Source organism: Meriones unguiculatus, chromosome 1 (genome assembly GCF_030254825.1).
Source record: "Meriones unguiculatus strain TT.TT164.6M chromosome 1, Bangor_MerUng_6.1, whole genome shotgun sequence".
Classification (NCBI taxonomy): domain Eukaryota; kingdom Metazoa; phylum Chordata; class Mammalia; order Rodentia; family Muridae; genus Meriones; species Meriones unguiculatus.
In genome coordinates this window covers 142,799,370-142,823,731 of record NC_083349.1, presented here as the reverse complement: position 1 = coordinate 142,823,731, position 24,362 = coordinate 142,799,370, and the positions used below count along the sequence as shown (strand labels likewise).

At 47.3% G+C, this 24,362-nt stretch overlaps 1 protein-coding gene across 2 annotated transcripts in view; it reads right to left on the bottom strand.

The window, feature by feature from the left end:
• Positions 1–12,892: 12,892 nt before the first annotated feature.
• The window catches only part of Gatad2b (GATA zinc finger domain containing 2B), a 77,440-nt gene continuing 65,970 nt past the window's right edge, over positions 12,893–24,362 (bottom strand). For both annotated transcript variants that reach the window (XM_021646787.2, XM_060367811.1), the window contains exons 8-11: positions 21,770–21,972; positions 20,148–20,258; positions 19,889–20,006; positions 12,893–18,424 (exon numbers count right to left, since the gene is read on the bottom strand). In XM_021646787.2, coding sequence (XP_021502462.1) covers positions 18,291–18,424; positions 19,889–20,006; positions 20,148–20,258; positions 21,770–21,972 — 566 coding nt within the window. In that variant the 3' untranslated portion in view covers positions 12,893–18,290. The remainder of the gene's footprint in view (positions 18,425–19,888; positions 20,007–20,147; positions 20,259–21,769; positions 21,973–24,362) is intronic.

Genomic DNA, 24,362 nt, shown 5'->3' with positions numbered 1-24,362 from the left:
GAGCAATTCCAGGACAGCCAAGGCTACACAGTGAAACCCTGTCTCAAAATACAAAACAAAACAAACTTAGATTATATATTGCTTGCATGATGGGATACAATCTTGACTATACGGAGTTAAAACCTTAATGTGGCTTGTTAATGCGTTGCTGCTGTAGAGTTGCATGGATCACTAGAGCACTGAGAATTACTTGGCTCTCTGGGCATGATGACACATGTCATCATGTGCCTGTCTGTGATCCCAGCACTGGGGAGGCAGAGGCAGGTAGATCACTGTGAGTTTGAGACCAGCCTGGTCTACGAAGCAAGTCCAGAATAATCAAGGTTACACCAAGAAATCCTGTCTCAAGAAACAAACAAGGATTACTTGGCACTTTCTCCCTCTCTCTCTGTCTGTCTCTCAAATCATTCACTTTACTCTGCACCTCCTGTTTTTCTCTTTCTACTGAACAAGGCTGGCCTAAATGCTGACCTCACCCTAGTAGTAACACACTAGTGGGGAGTGCAGGATGCCGGCATTTAACTACAGCCTAGGAGGAGGGGGACTCTGGTGCAGGAGGCTGATGGAGGGGTGGGCCCTGGCCTCCATCCCTGAGGCCTGGGAGCAGCCATCGCTTGGCTCTGTCTCAGAGGCTGCAGCTAGTGATACGAGAGGAGAGCTTGCAAGCAGGCCTTCTTACTCTTGAGCGGGAGAGGTCCCTTACAGGCGCTTGCTCTGTAGCCCAGGTGACCTTGAAGTCACTGTGTAGTCCAGGCCGGCCTTGAACCTCCCTGCCTCAGGCTGACTTAATTCAAAACAATTAAGTTTTTCGTTTACCACGATTAAAACTAAAAATAAAATTTGAAAGAACTAGGTTTTCTTACAAAAAAAAAAATTGAAACAAAACTAAGTAGGATTATAAGATAACTGCAGAATTTGCTGGCTGGAGCCATTTCTTCAGGTGATTGTCAACCATCCTGAGAGGCCACAGACAAAAGACAGAAACACAGTGTTTTACAGGCTGTCTTTTTTTTTTTTTTTAAACTGGGGGAGGGGCAAAACCACAGTGTGGATGTGGAGATCAAAGGACAATTTGCTGGAGTCCATTTTCTCCTTCTAATATATAGGTCACCGTATAGGTCTTGAGACTTGAACTCAGATGTCTCATAGTCATCCAGCTAGGCAACAAGAGCTTCTATCCACAATCTCTCCAGTAATTGCCCTAGCCCCCAGTGCTGTGAAGTCCTCAGCAGCTGACTTAAGGCCTATGTCCTTGACAGACCAGCAGGAAGGGTACCCATCTCAAGGCAGGAATCCAAAAGCTATATTCTCTCTTTTTGTGCAGAATGTGTGTGTAGTGGGTAGAATTATACATTTTTAGGTGACTGAGAGAAATCAAGAGCCCTGTAAAAGTCTAGGAGTTCAGTTTGCAATGTCCTCTGTTTTGCAATGGCAACACTTCTGTGCCACTGGGACTAAGACTGCAGGGCCTGCAAAGCTTCAGTCACCCTTTAGAAGTAGCCTTGACATTTTCCCAGCTCTGGGGCCTCATCCCTCTGGATCTCCAGCTGGAAGATTCCGGTCACCCTGGAGAAGCCCGCCCGGAGTCTCCTCCCAGTCAGACCTGCCCTGCTCAAGGCCAGGCTCACTGCTCGGAGCAGGCAGTACGAGCCGGGCGGGAGGAATCCTTCTGCCCCGTGTTTGATGGGACCAGCTACTCACCGACCTCTGTGCAGCCAGACAGATGGTCTGAAGCTCAGCAATGAGTGGAGGGCAGGACCTGGGTCTGTAGGGGCTAAGGATGCAGACACAGCATTTCTCTGTGGGCGTGAAGTGGGACCTCAGGCTTCAGGGACACAGTGTTCACTGAGTTCCATCCCCACCTCGGTGGATGCTTTGCGGCTCTACAGTTCACCCTTTGAGCTGAGCTGACACCTGTTCTAGCCACTCCAGGTACCGTGGGAGGGAAGTCCAGGTTGTACCCATCTCAGAACAAAACAGAGGAAATGGACTCTGGAATATTTTCGTCACCCAGAGAGAACAAGGGCTGGCTCCTTTAGCACCCCCACCCCCACTTCCTTCTTGCGCTGACAGCCACACATCTGCCGTCTGTCTCTGCGCATTCCTGTACTCTAGATGCTTGTGTTTGTTTTAACTGGTTAGTTACGGGCAGGATAACCTCACTCAGTCAGTGTACAGTCTTTTATATGTCTTTTTCACTTAGCATATTTTAGATTGGTATATCCATGTTTCATTCCACTTTATAGCTAATTATGTTCCAGTAGGTATATACATATTTATATATAATGTATCTATGTATATATCAGTACATATATATTTGAGATAGGGTTTCTCTGGATGTCCTGGAACTCTGGATGTCTGGAACTCCAGACCAGGCTGGCATTGAACTCACAGAGATCTCCCTGCCTCTGTCTCCTGAGTGCAGAGATTAAAAGTATGAACCACCACATCCAGCTTTTGGAAATGCCCTGCCCGTAACCATAAATATCTTGTGGTTTTCCCCATCTTCATCTGTATGGGTGTTTTGCCTACATGTATGCTTGTGCACCATGTGCATGCCTGTTGCATCTGGAGGCATCAGATCTACTGTGACAGGAATTGCAGCCATGTGGGTGCTGAAAATTAAACCCGGGTCCTTTGGAAGAGAAGTCAGTGCTCTTGACCACTGAGCCATCTCTCCAGCCTGGGAAGTGCCCAGGGAAGCACAAGCATTTCAAATTGTGTTAAGGCCCAGCAGTGGTGGTGCACATCTTTAATCCCAGCACTCGGGAGGCAGAGGCAGGCAGATCTCGGAGTTTGAGGCCAGCCTGGTCTACAGAGTGAGTTCTAGGACAGCCAGGGCTACATAGAGAAACCCTGTCTTGAAAAACCAGAAAAAGATTGTGATAATAAAAAAAAAGCAGATTCTTTTTGTTTTTTTGTTTTTTGGTTTTTTTTTTGTTTTTTTTTTGAGACAGGGTTTCTCTGTGTAGCCTTGGCTGTCCTGGACTTGCTATGTAGACCAGGCTAGCCTCAAACAAACAGAGATTTGCCTGCCTCTGCCTCCCAAGTACTGGGATTACAGGGGTGCGTCACTGCGCCCAGCTAAAAAGCAGATTCTTTATCACAATAAATAAGGAATGAGAAACGGGAGGAAAGCAGGGAGGAAGGAAGGGAGGGAGTAAAGCAGATCAACCATGCTGGTGTACACATGTAATTTTAGCACTTGGGAATTGAAGACAGAAGGATCAGGAGTTTAAAGCCAACCTGAGATATTTCAAAAGAAGTAAAAATGGGCTAGAGAGAGAACAGACAATAAAACACTTGTCCTTCAAGCCTAGAGGCCTGAGTTCTACACTCAGCAGCCACACAGAAATCATAATGGACAGGCATTAATGGCAAGATGGCCATGCCCTCAATCTTAGCATTCAGGAGGTGAAAGCAGGCAGGTCACTGTGAGTTTGAGGCTAGCCTGGTGTATACAGATCAAGTTCTAGGATAGCTAGGGCTACACAGAGAAGACCTGTCTCAAAAAACTAAAGCTAATAAACAAAAAAGATTAAAAAAACATAGGAGAAAGGGCTGGAGATGTGGCTCAGTAGTTAAGAGCACTGTCTGCTCCTCCAGAGGACCGGAGTTCAGTTCCCAGCACCCACATGGCAGCTCACAACTGTCTATGACTCCAGAGGATCTAACACCTTCACATAGGCACATATTACAGGCAAAACATCAGTGCACATGAAGTAAAAATAAATAAATCATTTTTTAAAAAGTAGGAGAGGCTAGGTGTTGGTGGTTCCTTTAATCCCAGCAGTCGGGAGGCAGAGGCAGGGGGATCTCTGTGAGTTTGAGGCCAGCCTGGTCTACAGAGAAAATCCAGGACAGCCAGAGCTATACAGAGAAACCCTGAATTAAAAACAAAAACAAGGTGAATGGCTCCTGAGCAGCAAACATTTGAAATTTACCTCTGGTCTCTGCACAGGTGCACACACATATAAATAGCGATCTGTGACTCTAGTTCCAGAGAATTCAGTGCCCTCTTCTGATCTCTTTGGGCATTGGGCACACATGTGGTACACAAATATGCAAACACACACTCCAAAAAAAAAAAAAAAAAGAAAAGAAAAGAAAAGACTGGAGAGCTGGCTCAGAGGTTAAAGGCTGGCTTTGTTTCGTTTTGTTTAAGACAGTCTTATCCCAACCAGGACCTCGCCCCAGGGAATGGTGCCACCCACAGTGGGCTCTCCTCCCACATCAACACAGCCAAGATAACCTCACAGACATGCATAGGCCAACGGATCTACACAATCTTAAACGGCGACTGCTCAAGTAATTGTAGATTGCATCGAGTTGAAAATGACCCCATCACAGATCCTTAGGCTAGCTATCCTGGCTGCTCTGACTTGGCAGTTCCCTCTGGGGCGGGATGGAAACACTCATGAGAGGCTCAGGAGAGTGGTGTTCAGGGCTAGGGAAGAAGACTGGTTAGGGAGGCTGTAAACTCATGGCTCCTTTTTAGGGAACAGGCCTTAAGAAGGCCTGAGGATAGAGATCCCACACACAGCAATCTTCGAAGCCAGGCTCATTTGGCAGCAGGCAGTCTGACTTGCTTGGTCTAGGTGGCCAGTCCAGCCTAGAAATGGAGGACTTCTTTCTTCTCCAGCTCAGCGGCTGGCAGCCTCCTGACCCTGATGGCTCCAGTCTTTGTCCCAGGAAAAACAGAAGAGCTTTGGGAAGTGACCTCCGCATGGGCTGCTGGGTCTGTGTCTAATAGAAGAAAGTTGTCACCTCCCCTACCCCCAGGCCCTAGCTCAGAACCTGGGACATTAGCTCTGTTCAGAGCTTGTAAGCTTGAGGCTTGCTCTCCTATTTGAGACCCCTAAATTAGATGTTAAGCCACCCCTTTCTAGGCTTTGGGTACTTAGAGATGAGCTTGGTGGAACAGATACCCCATTCCACCTCAAACTTCACTCTCACTGGGTCATCTGAAAAAGAGCAGGAGGGTCCGATACTCTGAAGAGGCTTCTCAAGCTGAGAAGGGGCATGTCTGACCGCTGCAGCACTTCCCTGCTCTGCTCGGCCCCTGCCTCCTCCTATTTCTCCCGCCCCAAATGTCCCTATGTAAAGAACAGGTCAGTGGAGGGAACTAGGGAGCAACAGAAACCTAGTCTCCAGAAGGTGCAGGGCAGAGGAGGGGCAGCACCCTGACCCCAGGACTTGACTCTTCCCAAACCTTGGGTTCCCCAAGGCGAGCAGGGACCCGAGGCCAAGGAAGCTGCTTGAGGAGAGGTCAGGTGCTTGAGTGGGCGGGCTGTAGGGAGGGCCAGGAGTCCTGGGAAGCTGACCTCCTTGGTAGACAGGCAGATGGGCCCACAGGGAAAGGAGGGGGTGAGTCTGCTGTCTCCCAGGGAACACAATGCCCAAGCCTCAGCCCTTACCCTCTCTATTGTGTCCTGTTGCCAGGGCTCAGCTCAGTCAGACCTGTCAGATAGCAGCTCTGGTGATCTATCCGAAGGACAGTAGCCAACTCTGATAAACCAGGCCCTGCTCTCTGTTCCAGCCCCTCCCTCGGGACGAGATCCCTCAAAGTCAAGTTCTGTCTCTTTGTACCCTCCGCAGGCACAGAATAGGTCAAAAGTGAGGGGAGACTGAGGGTAGGGGAGGCCCTCGCTCCAGGCGTTATCGACTGTCCCTTCCGGCTGTATTCATATCCTGAACCGGCCTTTGTATGGGAGCCAAGCTACCCCGTGGCCATGTGGGAGCAAGGGCTGGCGCTGCCCTCCCTGCCAGGTAGAAGGGAGCTGTCTGTAGCCATCTCCTGGCAGCGGAAGGGGCTGGCCCTGGCCAAGGACAGCAGTGCCACCCTGACATCAGATGACTGCCTGCCCGGGGGGCCTGGCTCTCCAGTGAACACACACAGAACCACCATTGGAGGTGGGTGAGCCAGCTGGCCTATGCACAGCTGGAAAGTGACAGGGAAAGAGGATGAGAAGACATGATGATGCCCAATGGGGCACCCACGGGCACAGAGGTGGCCACAGTAGACCTGGGCGGAACAGCTCAGCCCCTAGACTTGCGTGTACAGTTCCTTAGGTCTGTACTTTTAGGGGTCCATAATTGTTTTTTCTTTTGACACTAGAGAGATGGCTCAGGAGGTAAGAGTGCTTGCTGTTCGTGCAGACAGCCTGAGTTCGATTCCCAGCAACCGTTCCAAGCAGCTCACACCTAGCCCCTGGACTCACAATTGCTTTGAGGCTGAGAATGGTCTCGAATTTCTGATCCTGCTCCGACCTCCACAGTGCTGCGGATACAGGCACGCGCCGCCATATCTGGTGCATACCGTGCAGGGGCCGAACCCTGAGCGCCGGCTTCCAACCACCTCCACATCCCCAAGCTCCAAAGTTTCATTTAAACAAGAATTGAAAATGAGCAATGGGTGTGCAGTGTGTCCAATTTACATTAATTTTTTACTTTATACCAACACAAATGTTTTTGTGTTTTGTTTTGTTTTTTTAATCAAGGAGCAAGACATTGTGGAGGTTGAGGGAGGTCTTCAAGTCCATTTTTCTCGGCTTCAAACCGAGGAATTCTAACGAAGGAAGTGTTTAAGAGTCCGCTAAAGTCACACACACGTGACTACATGGTTGGAAGGGGCAGGTGTGGGCAGGGCCCCGGTCTCCCGTGTGGGGGCCACCTGCCACCGGACCTAGGCCCATTCCATTTCCCTCCCCACACAGAGTTGCCCAAGATGGAGCAGGATGGCGCCGCTGCTTCCAATGCCTGCCCCAGTCAGCGGTGTGATCCCGTGAGTCCAGCGGCCACCGCCCGGCAGCAGCAGGAGTGTGCTGGTCGGCTGGGAGGGAGCAGGGTGCTGACTGTGGGTCTGCCTGCTGCGCCCTCTGGGCTCCCCTGCTCTCCGCTGGCACCCTCCACATTACCAGCGTGCGCCAGGCTGATGTGATCACCTACCACGGTAGGGCATAGAATGTGGCCGGTGTCGGCCATAGCCGGGTTGCCGAGCTGCCCCTGATGAAGGGCCAGGGAAGCTGTGCCTACCTGGTTGTCCCGTGACGGGATGTGCTGGCATTCTGAGCATCCGACTTTCCGCACAAGTTGGAACGGGCCTGCTTCGTGCAGCTCCCTGTTGCTCAGCACCCGCTGGCAGTGCAGTGGGAAGCAGCCCTGGCTCGGGCAAAGAATGGCCAGCGGCTTCTGGGATCTAGCTGGACCAAGCTAGATGGGAGGGACGGGGGCGGGGGTGTGTGTGAACAGAAAGAGTTAGGTGGAAGGCAGAGAGGCAGAAGGGCCAATGCCCAGAGAGAGTAGCGTCGTGCGGACAGGCAGCAGAAACACGTGCTGAAAGGCCCAGAACGGGCTCATCCAGCCTGTATGAGTTCTTGCATTAGCCAGTGCCTCCTGGAGGTGAGGATGGAAAGATTCGTAACTGAGGGAAACATCCTGGTGGTCACGTGAGTCAGGAGAGTTTTGTTTCCTGAGTGGGGACCAGGGCAGGGCCTTTGTAGACACAATGGAGGCGGGACGTGTGCGTGCTGCTGGTGTTGGCGAGGGGAGTCATGCCTTAATCAGACACTAGAGGGCGCCTACATATAAATAAGCAGGCACAGGCAGGAAACCATGAGCGCCAGGGTATAGCCACTCATCACCTCAAAGCCTCACCAAAGGGAACATAATTTTTTAAAAAAGAAGAAGAAAAGGAGGAGGAGAAGGAGGAGGTAAAGGAAGAAGAAAAGAAGAGAAGAAGAAAAGAAGAGGAAGAGAAGGAGGAGGAGAAGGAAAGAAAGAAGAAAAATCCTGACCCTTCCCGCTGAGGTAAGAAGTGGGGCCTCTGCGGGGTATCAGTTCTCTCTGCCTTGCAGTCCCATTCCGTCCATCCCTGTGCCCCTTCAGGTCCGACCTATGTGTGGCCATTCCTCCCCAGGACACTGCCTTCTCCTGGGACACGTTCAGGAACTCCCAAGAGAGAGAAGACTGGGGTGAGAAGGGATGAAAACTGTTTCGGTTGTCCCAGGCATGTGAGCTAGGCCAATGAGAAGCTAGAGGCTCAAACAGTAAACACTTGGTCCCCAGGTGGTGAAACCCTTAGGGAAAGATTAGAAGGTGTGGCCTTGTTGGAGGACGGTGTCACTGGGGGTAGTCCGAGGCTTCGAAAGCCCATGCCAAGCCCAAAGGCTGCTGCCTGTGGATCTAGAATGTAAGCTCTCAGGTCCTGCTGCGGCGCCATGCCTGCCTGCCTCTGCCATGCTCCCCTCCATGATGGTCATGAAGTCACCCTCTGGAAGCATGAGGCCCCAGATGCCTTGGTTATGGTGTTTTGTCACAGAAATAGAAAAGAAACTTAGACACTCTTTGACTGTGGGCATGGCATTAATAACACCTGTAATAAACTTCTTATTCTCCTAGGGGTTAGGGGTCGGGAAGGCAGATGAGATGGCTCAGCCCTTGTTGCCACAACTAAGGAGGTCAGTCCCAGGGAGTCATAAGGTGGAGGGAGAGAACTGACTTCCACAGGCTGTCTCTCTCTCCTCTCCCCAAGTAAATGTAACAAAACAAACAAACAAACAAACAAAGACTGGGCAGAAGGATTGTTTTTATTTGTAGCACAAGCTAGCCTCCATCCTCCTGCTTCATTCCCTTGGTTGCTGCCATGACAGATGTGAACCTCCACCCCAAGACTGAAAAGGGGAGGGAGACACTGTGGGATCTCCCAACTGGAAGTGACTTAGAAACTCAAAGCGGAGGGGAGGGGGTGAGGAAGTGGGAGGGGCCACAGGGGTCCCAGCCTTTATTACCACTCCAATCCATTATCCCACCTTACCTCCTGGGACTACAGGACTGGCAAAGCAGCTACCAAGCTTCCAGGATGCTAAATGTCCACGGCCACGGTTCAGGCTATCAGGGAGGTCAGGAGGAGGAGCAGGTGCCTATGTTAGGGGCAGAAGGCCAGTCTGTAATCAGCATTTAAGGGCGGTTAGGCTAGGAGAGGGTGCGGAACAGACTCCCTGCTCCAGGGGAGGGAGGGAGGGCGAGAGGAGCAGAACAGAGACTCAAAGCTGCTCCTCTGGGAGGACCCTGACGAGGGAGGCACTTTCCCTGGCACTGCCAGGTGAGACAGACTTCCCCAGAGCGGCTGGGGAGTTCATGTTGCCCGATGGTGAGGCTGTGGAGCTCAAGGAGGTTGGAGCCTCAGCTCTGCTGGCTCATCTGTGGGGGAACAAGGCAGACTGCAAGTAAGAGTCAAGTGAGATGGTTCTTGGGGCTCACAGCCCGGTGCCCCACGTGGGGGCAGACACATCAGAAGACTCCCCGGTGGTGAAGAGCTTGACTAGAAGGGTCTTCCAGCAATGACCTGAGCAGCAGGCTGGCTCGAAGCTCACAGCCACTGTTTGGGGAAGGGATGGAGTTCTCTTCTGTAGCTTGAGGGAAATTTAAAGATGTAAGACTTTATACCAACCCTTGAAAAGCTTTTATTTTAACTAATTGATAATTGATTAGTTAGTTAATTAATTAATTGCACTGAAGATTTAGTCTAAAGCAGCAGCTCTCAACCTTCCTAATGCTGTGACCCTTTAATACAGTTCCTCATGTGGTGACTCCAAACCATAAAATTATTTCCTTGTGTCTAGGCAGTGGTGGTGCACTCTTTTAATCCCAGCACTCAGGAGGCAGAGGCGGGCAGATCTTTGTGAGCTGAAGGCCAGCCTGGCTGACAGAGTGAGTCCAGGACAGCCGGAGTTGTTACACAGAGAAACCCTGTCTCAAAAAACTAAATTGTTACTCCTTGTAATTTTGGAACTGTGACCCCTAGGTGAAAACCGTCAGCACAGAGCCTGGCATAAGCCTGGCAAGCACTGTACTTAGCTATAATCCAGCTTTTGTGTTTTTGTTTTGTTTTTTCAAGACAGGGTTTCTCTGTGTAGCCCTGGCTGTCCTGGACTCACTCTGTAGACCAGGCTGGCCCCAAACTCACAGAGCTTCAACCTGCCTCCTGAGGGCTGGCATTAAAGGTGTAGGCCACCACAGCCAGCCCTTCTTTTAACTTTATATTTTGAGACAGAGCACAGGGCACTCTCCACGCACAGGGGAGCCTCCTGGGGTTGGCAGGAAGGGCTCCACAGCACTCTAGCTCCCTATGTCAGGAGAAGGTCCAGGAGACAGGCTGCTGTAGAGTGCCTTCCTCTCTTTCTTGCCTGCCTAGCTCTCCCAGTTTGCCTAGTGGCCACAGTCCCTGTCCAAGATCCCTGTGGGACTCAGGAGCTCACTGACCCTAGACTGGTTTGAAGAATGGAAAGGTGCTATTCTGGGAGTAAGATCAAGCGAATTCACAACAGGTACCCAAGGCCCTACCCATCTCACACTGCTGGACAGTCCACATGTGTGCTCTCCCTAGGTATGTACCTTACCATCACACAACACTTGGCCTCAGTCTAGACACACAGGCGCACATCCCCTTCTTTTCTCACAAGTACCTGCCCCCTCCACCCAGCTGTGTCTCTGCCCTGCCTGTTGTTATTGTTCCACATATTGATGTGTTCTTTCTCTGATCAGGTCCCAGCCTCATCCTTTAGGGCCTTCAGGCTGTGTTTCTTTAGCTCATTAGGAGTGGGCGTATCTGTTGAAGATGAGGCTGTTTACCAACGTGTGGCAGAAAACAGCATGGATTCCAATCAGTGTCCAAATGGCTATGATAGGGACCGCAGAGCTATGTCCAACGCCCAGGAGGCTGCGAGGTACGCCTCTGTTCATCTCCGCTGGTGTCTTAGGAGCTACCCTCACTGGTGGGCATGCCATTGCTCCACCTTTGGCCAGTGCAAGGTGGGTGTGGATGCGTGGGTGAGCAAGGCCTTCAGTCACAGATTGGGTACAAGTGCCAAGGGCGAGTACTTGCTCTAGCCCAATGCTGTCCAAATGGTGTGTTCTAGAAAATTCATTCTTTTGGACTCAGTGATCCCCAAAACTAGACTCCAAAACTAGATCAGTGATCCCCAAAAATAGGCTTCTGGGACTGGGTTCTGACAGTGTGCTTCTGAACACACTCTCAGGTTTCCTCACTGCCCCTCAGTCTGGCAGACCAGTTGGTATCTCCTTAGCCCAGCTCCTCTGCTCTGCCTTGGTGGCCCGGAAGGACCAGCCAGGTATCTGGAGGGGTGTAAATTCCCTTATGGGGCTGGAGGCATGAGGCTGGCGAGAGAGGATACTGAGATGCCAAGCTGGTCTCCGCCAGGCTGTGAGGAAAGGCACACTTGAGAATGCATTCAACCCGGAGGCTGCCACAGCCTATACCCCAATTGCAGGGTTCATTCAGCCAAAGGTGTCAGCCAGGACTCTGGCCTCCATGCGCGCAGGGGCTGTCATCCGCGTTGTTCTTCTGTGACCCTGCTAGAGCGTGTGCCACACCACCTCTGCATAGGCGTTCTGAGAGCTGCCACCCTGGCTGGGCCACTGTGCTGGTGGGTTTTGCAGCAGCTTGACATTAAGATGTAGTCATTAGCGTTTCTAGAAGATTGGGCAATGCCGCCACAGCGACTGAGGGCCAGGTGGTCCTGGCTTCTCTAAGAAAGCAGCGTGAGCCCTGGCGTGGTGGCACACACCTTCAGTCTCAGCACGCAGGAGGCTAGCCTGGTCTACAGAGTGAGTTCCGGGACAGACAAGGCTACACAGAAAAATCCTACTTTAAAATCAAAATTTTATATGAATGTTCTGGCTGCATGTATACATGTGCTGTAAGCGTGCCTGGTGCTCTTGCAAGTTCACATGGATTCTGAGACTTGAACCCAAGTCCCCTACAGGAGCAGCAAGTGATCTTGACCACAAGCCATTTATCCAACCCCTTGATTTCTGTTTCTAAAGGGAATAGTTTGATTGACAGTTTCAGTCCTACCTGGAGCCCTTTGTTAGAATAATCAGAGGCTTTAGGCACCTCACAGTTCAAGTATCTTTTTCAGACTCTGGCTTTGTAAAGGCAAAACCCCAACAGCTACCCCAGCCAGTATTTCCCTCTGTCCTACAGCATAACCCCAAAGGGAAGGTCCTGGGAAGGAAAGCCCACGCTTAGGGAACCACAAATACTGTCTCTTCTGTGCTCACACAGGACCTGTAACAAGGTTCCAGGAAGGCTGGGCTCTAATTCCCCACCAGCTCCTCTGAGGGTATAAAATGTGGCAGAGGATTACGGGCTGGACACAGTCATGACTTTCCAGAATTGTAGAAAATGAACCCTCTTCTTGGGTTGGTAATCAACTAGAATTTTGTTAGAAATAAAAATACAAAATACGGGAGCCAAATTGATTGATGCCTTGTGTTGAAAGGCAAACCCGAGGGAGAGGTGACACAGCGATACAACAATCCTAGGCCTTTCTGGGGAAGATGCATTGAGAATGTTAAGGTTTGGTATGTGTGAATCTCTAATGCTACAAGATCCCTAGTCAGACAAACCAGCTTCTAACAATTACACTATTAAACTAGTACAGGTGTGTGTGTGAGGGTGGGTGAGTAAGGCCAGTCAGGGTACACATACCAAGCCTGACTCCTACTCCTAATACCTTTGGACAAAAGTAGGATTTTTGGAGGCAGGTGTGGTGGCATACCTGTAATCCCAACACTCTGCAAGTTTGAGGCCAACCCGGTCTACAAAGTGAGTCCAGGACAGCCAAAGCTACACAGAGAAACCCTGTCTTGAAAAACAAAAAACCAACAAAACAAACAAACAAAGTAGGATTTTGAAGTGGGGTCACTGGAAGTGAAGAGGAACAACAGTAAAGATATAAAAGGAAAAACAAAACAACAACAAAAAACCCACAAGCCACAACTCATCCATTAACACTCCTCAGATTCTCCCACCAAATCATTCCCACTTCCACCCCAGCCACAACTAAAGCACCAGCCACAGGAAAGCTTAGAAACCATTCCTTTCTTTATTAAACATAGCTTGCAAGTGATAAATATTACAAAGTTTTTCTTTTAATCCTTTCTCCAAAAATTAGCTTATTATTTGAATCTTCGCTGCTGAAATGCTCAGCAGCCTCTGAAACAGATGGGAGTGTATTTACCTTTTGAAAACCAGTACCTATTGGTCTTAGTTTTTTTTTTTTGTTTGTTTGTTTTTTCATTTTATTTCCCAAACACAATGCAGAAAATTAGAATGAGTTAAAAAAAAAAAAAGAAAGAAAGAAAAAAGGAAACTTAAAACAGAGTTGTGCAAAAGGGTCTTGTTCCCCTCCCACCCACCCTATTAAGGGAAGGAAGGCCATTGCCCATCCCACCTCCCTGTTCCCCACCACCCATTCCAATCTATCCTCCACCTTCACCAAGGCCTCACCCATCAACCTATGTTTTCTCCAGTCTTTAGCATCAATAACTTAAGAGAGTAGAAATACTCATCCCAGGAAACGGGGGAATAAGTTGGGCCTCTGAAGGAGACAGACTGTGAAACAGTTGCCTATGGGGTGTCAGATGAGATCTGAGGGAAAGAAAGATATGGGCTACATCTAGCTCTTCTTGTCACTAAGATGAGGGAAATGCCACATCCTATGCTCACAAAGACAGCAACTACTTTACCAACCTGGGGACGCTCACTGGTTAAACACCCTAAGGACTGCGATTTTGAGGTGAGGCAAGGCTTGGAGCCTGGTCCCTGTCATGACATGGTTAGAAACAAAAGGGCCAAGGTGCCACTGGCCCGACACCCTACACATCACTGCCACCTTCTCCAAGATCAGTGTCGAGGCAGGGGACTGGCAACTTTCAAAGCACTGTGATACAAGTAACACTAACAACATCACCTTTATTTTCTCCCTGGTCTTCCAGGCCAGCACTTCCCTCACCTCAAGATGCCTTTTGATTTTTGGCAGATGGGGAAAGAATTGTGGAATTTTAAGTGTGGAGGCCAGTGGTTTCCTCCCTCCCTTCACTGGCTGAAGACACCGAGCTCCACCAACGATTACACAGCAAGTCAATAGGCCCTAGGTATCCACACTGTGTCTTCCTGTGTTCTGGATTCTTACTCCTGAATCTAGGTACAATCCCGAACCTAGAGCCCTGTAATCCACAGGAGCCAGCCTCACCTCAGTCACACAGCCTGGAATGGTTCGGGCAGAACACCCTCAGGACAATTAAAATCCTTTTTTCTACTACTATCATCTCCTGACAATCTACCCTTTCAGAGGTCCATGAGGTTCTTTTTCTGAAGGGCGGGGGAAATCCCTTGCATAAGAAAGCTTTGACACTGGATTTTGTTATATAGGTATATTGTATATATGCTGATGCAATCAGAGGGGGAAAACAGTGCAAATACAATTACAATTCATAATAATACTTGGTTTCGATGCCCCCAGGAACTGCCCATTCCTCGGCTACCTCCCAACCTCCAGCACTTCCCCACAGTATCAACCTAATGCTGGGGGTTAGGAAGGGTGGGCAGGTTAGGGTAGGGAGTGGGCTCTGCCAAGGCAGTGCTGGTGACCTGGAGGGATTACTCCAGGGTGGGGAGGGCAAGGCACAAATTAGGGGTGGGTGGTGGGGGAGGTGGCATCTTTAAGGAAGGATGAGGTTGGAGCAGCTGCCAGTCTCAGTGTGCTGGGCCCGGCCCACTCCTCCCCACCTCCACAGCACTGCCTCCCTCCACCCTCCCCTTCCCCAGAAACCCTTTTGCACGGATCATACACAAACGGGCACATTACAAAATGACATAACACAGTTTCACAATATCCATGGCTAGGGCTTTTTTTTTTCCCTCTTTTTCAGGTTTTTTTTTTTTTTCTACACAATGTACAATTCCTTTTAAATGGATCAAGAAATAGCTTATATACATGAATGAGTCCTTGTTATAACATCTCGGCAGCAAATATCATAAGCTAATGAAGACCTTGATGAAAAGGGAGCCTAGGGTAAGTAGGGTAGGGCTGTGGAGAGAAGGGTTATGCCTTCTAGAAAAAAGGGAGAAATAGGAATGGTTTGGGAAAAAGGAACAAAAGTAAAATATCAAGAAGCATCTTTACAAAGCAGTTCTATAGCTAATTCCTTTTAAAGGGGCAAGGAAAGGTAACCAAGGCAGGAAAACATTTATCGTGGTGTCTTTAAAAAGAAATGTCTACCATACATATATCCCAAAATGCAGGAAAAATACTTATTCAGCAATGGAGGGAGTTCAGATGCTGTGGTGAAGTGACAAAATAAAACTGACAAATAAGGACCGCTGTCTCCTAATTTTACCCCAGCCTTGCCACTAATCTACCCATCTCAGGTTTCTGTGGAGTAAGACACAATCCATGAGTGACTGCTTGTTAGTGCCCCAGGGTCTAGAGGAAGCCAGACTGTCCTGGTTAGATCTCCACTCTACTGACACCTGAGAGTCCAAGTCCATTGGTAAGGGACCACTCAACTGTGGTCCTTAGGGCATGAGGGTTAGTGTCTAAAGGGGCCCATGGCCTGAGGAGAGTTGAAAAGAAGGTTTGGAAGGAAACAAGGCAATCAGTCATGTAAAATATAGAGGCTTGAAGAAAGGGGAACAGGGGCAGGAGCTAAGGGAGGAGATGAAGGCTAATACTTTACCATGATTAAGAAAGATTTCACCCCCTCACTAATTCCTGGGAAGAGTAAGACAATGGGGAAAGAGAGGATGAGAAATCAAACCTCAGCGACTGAGCAATGGGCCACAGAGCTATACTAGTACTTTAAGCAGCTTCTATGTAATTAACCCTGAAGGGATAAAGACAGGGAAAATTCTACCCCTTCCCTATGGCCTCAGCACCTAAACAGGCACTGACTATGGGCTCTCCTTCCCCACCATTCCCCATTTCTATAAATCTTCCTTCTAAACCCTATTTAAAGTGGCCTGGCTCCCAGGGAGAAGACCTAGCTCAGGGCAGGGACAAGCCCCAGTTGGACGGTATTGCACATTCTCTGTTCCTTTTAATCTCAACTGACAAACTTGGGCACCTTGTACCTCTGAGCACCTCTGAGTTGGGGGTCAGGGAGACTTAACAGAAATGGCACTTCATCACGGGATAGGGAGAGGTTAGACAGACATGCCACAAGGCAAGATGACTGGTAAGAAAAACATTTTAAAAATGGAGGAAAACATCTTCCAATTTTGTGGAAGAGAAAAACAAAATCAATTTATCCAGTGCTTTCAAAGCACAGAGGGCAAAGAAAAGATGTAAGAATATATCTTTATTTATTTATATATATATATATAATTTTAAAATAATCCCAGACCCAGCTCCATTAGCCCCCCTCCCTCCCCCACCACTTACAGTCAGGGGCACCACATTCCCCAGAAAAATACTTGAAATGACCCTCTCAAACTACTTGTTACTAGCATCTAGCTTCCAGGTCACTTCACCACTTGGGGAGCCCAGACACAGCTGCATCTCTGCTCCTTTATTAAGTGCTCAATGAATCTGAGGGAAAGGGAGAAAAGAAAAAAGCCAGGAAGGCCCGTAGGGCCAGTATAATCACCCACAGTGGCACTGGAGTATTGGGAAAAGAGACCAGAGTGGGGAATTGAGCTTGATTTAGCTTCTTTTCCCACCCTACCCCCAAATTTTATGGGAAAGGTGTGGTTTGTGTGTATGTATAATTTTAAAAGTGCCTTCTTACTTTAAAAAAATTACTTAGTTTTTAAAAATAAGAATGAGGGAATTTCCTCAGGTGGTTATCAAGGGCAAAACAATACACAACTCCTCACACGTCTTTGCTCAAAGTGTCCCCAGTACACTCTGTCGGCTTCTAGAGCTGTAGAGGCGGGTGCATGTCCACTCTGAGGAATGCAGAAACCCTTCCTTTTCAGGCTTCCCTTACCTCAAAAACAGCTTGGTCCCCTCCTCCTTGCCACAATATGGGCAAACAGGATGCTAATCTCCCTAACCCCAGAACAGCAACATTGCACAATTCAATTCAGTTTCTACATTAGTAGCTCCTAAGAAAAAGAATAAAACAAAATGGCAAAATGAATAAAATCTGGGGGAGAGGAGCTTGGGGGAAGACAATACTTGTATAGCTGAGGTCCAAAGCTGGTTTGAAAAGCTGCTTGGCTCTGAGGAGTTGGATCTACAGCCAGTGTGGCAGAGTCAGAGTGGGACAAACCTCATCAGGGGCCTACACCCATATCTCTTAGCACTCAGAGGGTACAGGGAGAGAAAAATGCAGGGATCTCGACTCCTGAGAAACCTCTTCTTCTTCTATGTCTAGTTTCTCCTTTCATGTGATTCACTTATACCCACTCCAACTTCTAGGATACCCAGCCACCTGCAGCCTGGAAGCAGCCATTCCTCTGGGATTACGTGAGAAAGAAGATTAACATTTGTAAAGGTATGATATGTAATGGGAGACAATTTTACAAAGAAAGTAAGATAAACAATGTCAAGATGGTTGGCCTGGAACAGACTTTTGTGTCCTCACTGGAGTCAGGAGACCAATTTTACATCCCCAGCAACTAGAAGGCCAGGACCTGGTCACAGTCCTTTTTGGGACACTATTAAACTTACATCACACCTTTTCCCCTGTCTCCTGTGGTTAAACTACAGGTAGTTTTTTTAAGTTTCTCCCTCCAGGCTTTTACTCATTCTTAAAGAATTCAACTTCATTACTAAAATATTGCCTCCCAAACTGTCCAGACCCTGACCAACCATAGCTGGGATGCTATTCCTACTTACTTGATGATATCCACTCCACAACTCAAGGTTAAGTGCATTCAAAATCTCTGTCCCTAACATTCTCAGTTATTTCCTACTTGGCAGCTGAGGATCCACTGCAATCTGCATGCGATCACTGAACTGTATATCATATATATATGTATATATATGCGCATATATATATACACATACATATATTTAAAAAAGAGGGAGGATTAGCAGAGGGAGGTAGGAAAGAAATCAGAAGATGGGGGGGGGGTTAACCGTCCACAGAACAAAGGGAAGACACACAATATAATTAAAAATGATAATAATTACAGCATAAAACAAACTTTAGAAACACACATCAAAGGGCTTAAATTCTCCCCAGGACCTCATTCTGACCTCTATCAGAGGCAAAGATCCACCTCACTGTTAAAGGAAATTGAAGAGAGAAGACAGAGCAGCAGGAAAACAGATCGCAGCAGTATGAAATAAAGGGGAGGTGGCAGGGTGGGGGCGTGTGTTTTCTTGTTGATGTCTATTTCGTCTTCTGTTTTTTTCAGTTTTGCTTTCCGTGTATGGTAGGCACCAGTACAGGCACTGCATGCGACGGAAGTTGGGGGCAATGGGAGAAGTGGGTAAAGGATTCAAGGGTGGGCAGCACAAGTGGAACAGGCGTTATTTCTGCCCACTGATGGACTGCGATATAGACCTGGGAGGGATCATGTCTAAAAGGTATTCACGCTGTCGATCTGCCAAACTTGGGGCTTTATGTCCTCCAATGCCAGTGTTCAAGTATGCAATGTTGACACCTAGATTCAGGAGACAAAAGAAGAGGACAGGTATTAAGAGAGAAAATGACAGTGCCTCCTGTCCTATCCCAGATTGCAGTTACAGACAGAGGAAACACTTGCAACTGCCTGCACTTGTCTAGCCTCAGCCAGCTTTGTTTCAGCAGCAGCTACACTTACTCCCAAGCTTCAGGGAAAGAGCTCCTTCAGAAACGTCAGTCCTCTCAGGAATAATGAACAGTCTTTACAATATAGAAAAAAGAGGTTAAAGAGTAGTGAGAGAAAAATGATTGAGATGGAGATGGAATCAATGATCTGCTCTGATTTGGGGACCACTGTGTGTGGAGAAGAATCCTAGATCACTCATGCTGGACAGTTTACCCCGATGTGGTATCCAAAAGAAATTAGAACCCATATGCCCAATGAAAGCACATCAGAATTAAATTCATAAGAGTAGTGACCATAGTTTTTTCACCACTAAAGTCCTAGGGCACTCATATGACTCAGTAAAGATTCATTTGCTGAATAACAAAGCGTAGTTTGTAGTTTGCTTGGAGAAAACAGAAAGCAAAGGAACAATGGCGTAAAAAGGCTGCTAAAGATGGCTCAGCAGCTGGCAGTGTACATCTTTAATCCCAGCACTGAGGTAAAGACAAGCAGATCTGAGTTTGAGGCCAGCCTGGTCTACATAGTGAATTCCAGGACAACCAGAAGTACAGAGAGAAACCCTGTCCAAAAACAAGCAAACAAACAGACAAACAAAAGGAGCACTGGCTACTCTTCCAGAGGACTGAGGTTTAACTTCCAGCATGTATGCGATGGCTCATAATTGTGGTAACTTCAGTTTTAAGGGATCCAACACCCTATTCTGGCCTCTGTGGGCACCAGGCATGCAAGTGGTACACAGCATACATGTAGACAAAACATTCATGCATACTAAAAAAAGGAAAGAATTGTACATCATGGCTGGAGAGAAAGAGAGAGAGGGGGATGGAAAGAAAGGGAGGAATAGAGGGAGACAGAGACAGAGAGAGCAAGGGAGCAAGCAAGAGTGCTCAGTCAGCAAAGTGCTTGTCATGGAAGGACAAGGACCTGAGCTTGATAACCTAGCACCCACAAAAACAACTCAGGTTTGGTGGCATATGCTTGTAATATTACAAGAGGAGGCAGATCTCTGGAGCTTGTTGGAGCAAACCTACTCCACGAGCCAATAGGAAACTCTATCTCAAAAAACAGCAACAGTGCCTAAGGAATGACACTCAAGACCAACTTCTAGCCTCTAAACATGTTCCCATGCACTCATGCATCCCTGTACACAAAAAGAACTGTACACTAAAGCTGGGTGGTACATGCCTGTAATTCCAGTACTTGGGCCAGGAAGTGGCAGAAGTAGGACAGTCTTAGTTACACGGCAAGTAGAGAGCCAGCCTAAACTACACAAACCTCAAAGTACAGACTTAGCCATTAATTAGCAATCTCTCTTACCTGGCATACCAAGGAGGCCTCCTGGCACAGACAACTGGGGTGCCTGTGCGAAGTTTGAAAGCATGGAGCGGGCAGATGTGGGTATACCACGCTGGAGGCTGCTCTGGGGCTGTGGAGCCTGCAACATGGAGGCAGTTGATAAAACCTTGCCATTATAGAAGTTCAAGTGAAAGTAGACACAGGAGTAAAAAGAAAACACAACCATTTCCTGCAGAAGTGCAGCCCCAGGAGAAAGCAGAGTTGTGGAAAAGTTCCTCACCTGCCGAAGCGTATGATGTCTCATGATGGTCTCCTGTTTACTGACACTGGAGACAGCTGGAGCTGTAGTAGGGGAGAGTGCTGCCTGCTGCTGTAATCGCTGTTCAATTTCCTGTTGGGAATTATTAGATGAGATTGGATAAGACAGCACCTAATTTTCTAACTAGAAAACCAAGGATCTATTTCTGGAATGATAGCAGCTAGTTACAATAATGCAGAAAAGGCAAAGAGTTTGGTGGGATGGCTACACTGAGATCTCCAAGTACAAGCAGCCAACAGGTTTCATTGACTAAAAGTATTCCCTTCTCTCCAGAAAGCTGGTTCTCATGGGGATAACTGGAGGGTGGCGATGGTAACGTAATTAAAACTAACAAATCACTGAGGTCTTCTTTAATTTTTAAAGAGATTCCTTAATGCATTCATGTATGCACTTCACTACTCTGTAGCGCTGGAGACTGAAAGCAGAACCTCAGATATGGGAAGCAGTGCGCTATCATTAAACTAGGATCTTATTTTTGATTCTGCCTATCAATTTTCCACTAGGCTCATGATGCTGCCCAAGGATGGTTAGTGGAGTGGGAAATGGAACAGAGAAAAGGACCTGCGTATCCTGACATATCCTTCCCTTCATAGAACTTCTAATTCTACAGTTACTGTCAGGAAGTGCTCATGCACTTCTATCACCACTAATCTTCACTGGGATACTTCATCATCTAATCTTCCCTTTGACATTTAACTACAGATTGCATACCTGAAAGTATGTGGCAAATTTCTTCCAACAAAATTCATTTGTCTGACAAGAAAATAAGATGGAGAACAGAGGACCTGGATGTTATGGTGCGGGCCAATAATCCCAACTCTCAAGAAGCAAAGATGAGAGAATCAATGATTCCAGGCCATGCAGAGCTCATGGTGAGACTTTCCTCGGAGCTATGGAAAAAGTCAAGCTCCAAGCCTTTCTGTGCTTTGATCTCAGTCACACATACTCGGTATTAGGTTTTCAGCCAATCAAAATCAACCAAATGATACAAAGGGGACAGAGTAATGAAAATGTTTTTATTGTTTTGCTTTTTGATACTGGAGCTCACTACCTAGTCTAGGCTGGCCTGGAGCTCTGTAGACTCTGAGTTGGCTGCCTCCAGAGTGCTGGAGAGATGTGCCACCACACTTTGCAAGAAGAGATGTGTTTCAATGTTGATTTGAGTTTTGTTGTTGTTTTTTTTTTGAGACAGGGTTTCTCTGTGCCGACCAGGCTACCCTTGAACTCAGAGATATACCTGCCTCTGCTGGAATTAAAGGCGTGTGCCACCATAGCCCAGCTCTGGTTTTTTTTGTTTGTTTGCTTGTTTTGTTTTTGAGACAGGGTCTTATCATTAGACTGTCTGTCCTGAAACTCACTAGGTAGGCCAGAATAGCCTCAAACGCACAGAGATCCACCTGCCTCTACCTCTTGAGTGATGAGATTAAGGCGTGCTCCACCACACTCTGCTTTTATTTTTTTAGAGGAACCTGGGTTTCCAGGCCCAAAACTCTATGGGAACCACCTGGGTAATAGAAGCAACAACCTTTTAGGAAAACCAAACCGATTCACATGACTGTTGGGGTAGGAATCAGAATTCTCACCTGTTCCTGCTGCAGGGCTTTAACAAAAGCGTTTTTCAGCCGGTTGGTGTGCTCAGCTTTTAGAGCTTTTTTCTGGTTGGAGGTCATACACTGCTCACAGAGGATCTTACCATTCTTTTCTTGCTTCCAGTGAGGGGTGAAATCTGTGCGGCACTGGGCACAGACAAAGGGTTCGACCCTCAACAGTGAGGCACAGTTTTTGCCTAGACACCAATAATAGAATAATTAGTGGTTTCCATCTCCCACCTCTTCTGTTACTCTTCACTAAGTATCTTTCCCACAAGTTAATTCTGTTCACTTAGAGACTAATCAGTGTCAATGAAATGGCTCAGTGTGTAAAAGTGCTTCTTACGCAAGCCTAAAGGAACTGAGTTCCAGCTTTGAAACCCATGTAAACATGGAAGGAAAGAAATTACTTCACAAAGCTGTCCTCTAGCATCCCAATGGCAACAATATGCCCCGTTGTTGGCACCTCCCATTCTCTTTTCTCCACACCAATAAAGTTAAAAATATTAAAAGAAACTATACAAAAACAAAGAAACCAAAACTACTCCGGGGCTAGAGATAGAATTCAGCAGTTAGTTAAGAAGCACTTTTGTGCCCTTTCAGAGGAATGGAGTTCGGCTCTGTGTACCCACACAGGGGATCACAACCACTGGTAACTCCAGTTCACAGACTCTGAGGCACTATTCTGAAGTCTGAGGGAACAAAGCACAAAAGCAAATGTACACACATGAAAGCAAAAGCACTCATAGAAATTAAATAAATGAAATATAAAATTTACTGTCTTATTTTGAGATAGGGTCTCACTGGGCAGTAGTGGCACATGTGTTTAATTCCAGCACTGGGAAGGCAGGGGCAGACAGATCTCTGTGAGTTCAAGGCCAGCCTGGTCTACAGAGTAAGTTCCAGGACAGCAAACATTACACAGAGAAATCCTATCTCCAAAAAAACAAACGAACAACACCAACAAACCAAAAGACTAAAACAACGACAACAAAAAGAGATAGGGTCTCCCTATGTAGTTTCAGCATCCTGGAACTCTGCTTCCCTAGCGCTAAGGTTAAAGGTATGTACCACCTCACACTGCCTTACATTTTTTTTTTTCCAATACAATTTAATAAATACTTTGGCTTGATAATCAGAGCAGTTGGGAGGCTAGGGAAGGAGGCCCCTGAGCTTGAGGTAAGGCTGGGCTACAGAGTAAGGCCAATCCCTACCTGGCTACATAGTGTTACAAAAATCTCATAACAATACATTCAGAATCAAAAGGATTCACTTAACCAATGCTTTCTGTTTTTTAAATTTTGTTTTATTTATTTTTTGTTTTTGTTTTTTCCTTGAGACAGGGTTTCTATGTGTATTCCCAAGCTGTCCTGGAACTCACTCTGTGGACCAGGCCGGCTCTTCAGAGATCCACCAACCTCTGCCTCCCAAGTGTGGGCATGGGCCACCACACTTGGAGCTCGCTCTCTACCCAACCCCTCTCTTTCTCTCTTTTTTCCAGACAGGGTTTCTCTGTGTAGCCCTGGCTGTCCTGGAACTCACTCTGTAGGCCAGACTGGCCTCGAACTCACAGTAATCTGCCTGCCTCTGCTCCACAAGTGTTGGGATTACAGGTGTGCCCCACTATAGCCCCCCCCCCCCGTTTCTTAACATCACTTTATGTTGCACTTTCCCTTTGCATATATGTATATTTACAATACTCAGCTATCAGGGTCTGAAGAGTTACTTTGTGAGCATTTTTTTTAAATAAGGTTTTACACTGTAGCTCAGGTTAGCCTCCAACTTATAACAGCACTCTTGCCTTAGTATTTCAAGTGCTATAATTACAGGCATAAGCTACCTTACCTGGCTGAAATCAAGGCACCCTCTGATCTGTGAATGTTTAGTTAGTCCTCTAGGGACTTTCTGATACTGTTTGGAAATTTAAGCTTAATAATGCCTCTTGGCATCACACTGCATGGTGTAAGAGTCTGGTTCATACTGTCATACTGGGTTGCAACTTTCATACTTAAGTTATTTACATTAGTATATATAGTTTTTCAACTATAAACATTAAAAGGGTGGGGAATACAACCAAGCACAAAGTCACAAAACCCAGAAATTTTATTCATCTAAAGCATAGGCATAGAGGTGCTTTGTGAAGGCCAAGGCAAGGCGGCTCTTGGGCAGACCAGCTTGGTCTACATATAGTGAGTTCCAGACTAGCCAGGGTTATATGATGAGACTGTCTCTCAACAACAAAAAAATAATAACAAAAATTAAAAACTAAACAAGATGTCTTCATTATTCTGTTTCCTGACTGTAGTTGTGAGGTAACCAGCTGCTTCAAGCACCTGATATCTCTGACTCACTACTATTAATGAATTACACCCCGAAAATGTGTACCAGAATAAACTCTCAAAAATAGAACACCACAATATCTTGGAAAAAAAAAAAAAAAAGCCCTCCCTCCTACCCCTTCACTGAAACAGGGTTTTTCTGTGTAGACTTGGCTGTCCTAGAACTCACTCTAGACCAGGCTGGCCTTGATAGATATCCAGCTGCCTCTGCCTCCCAGAGCTGGAATTGAAAATGTGCACTACCACCA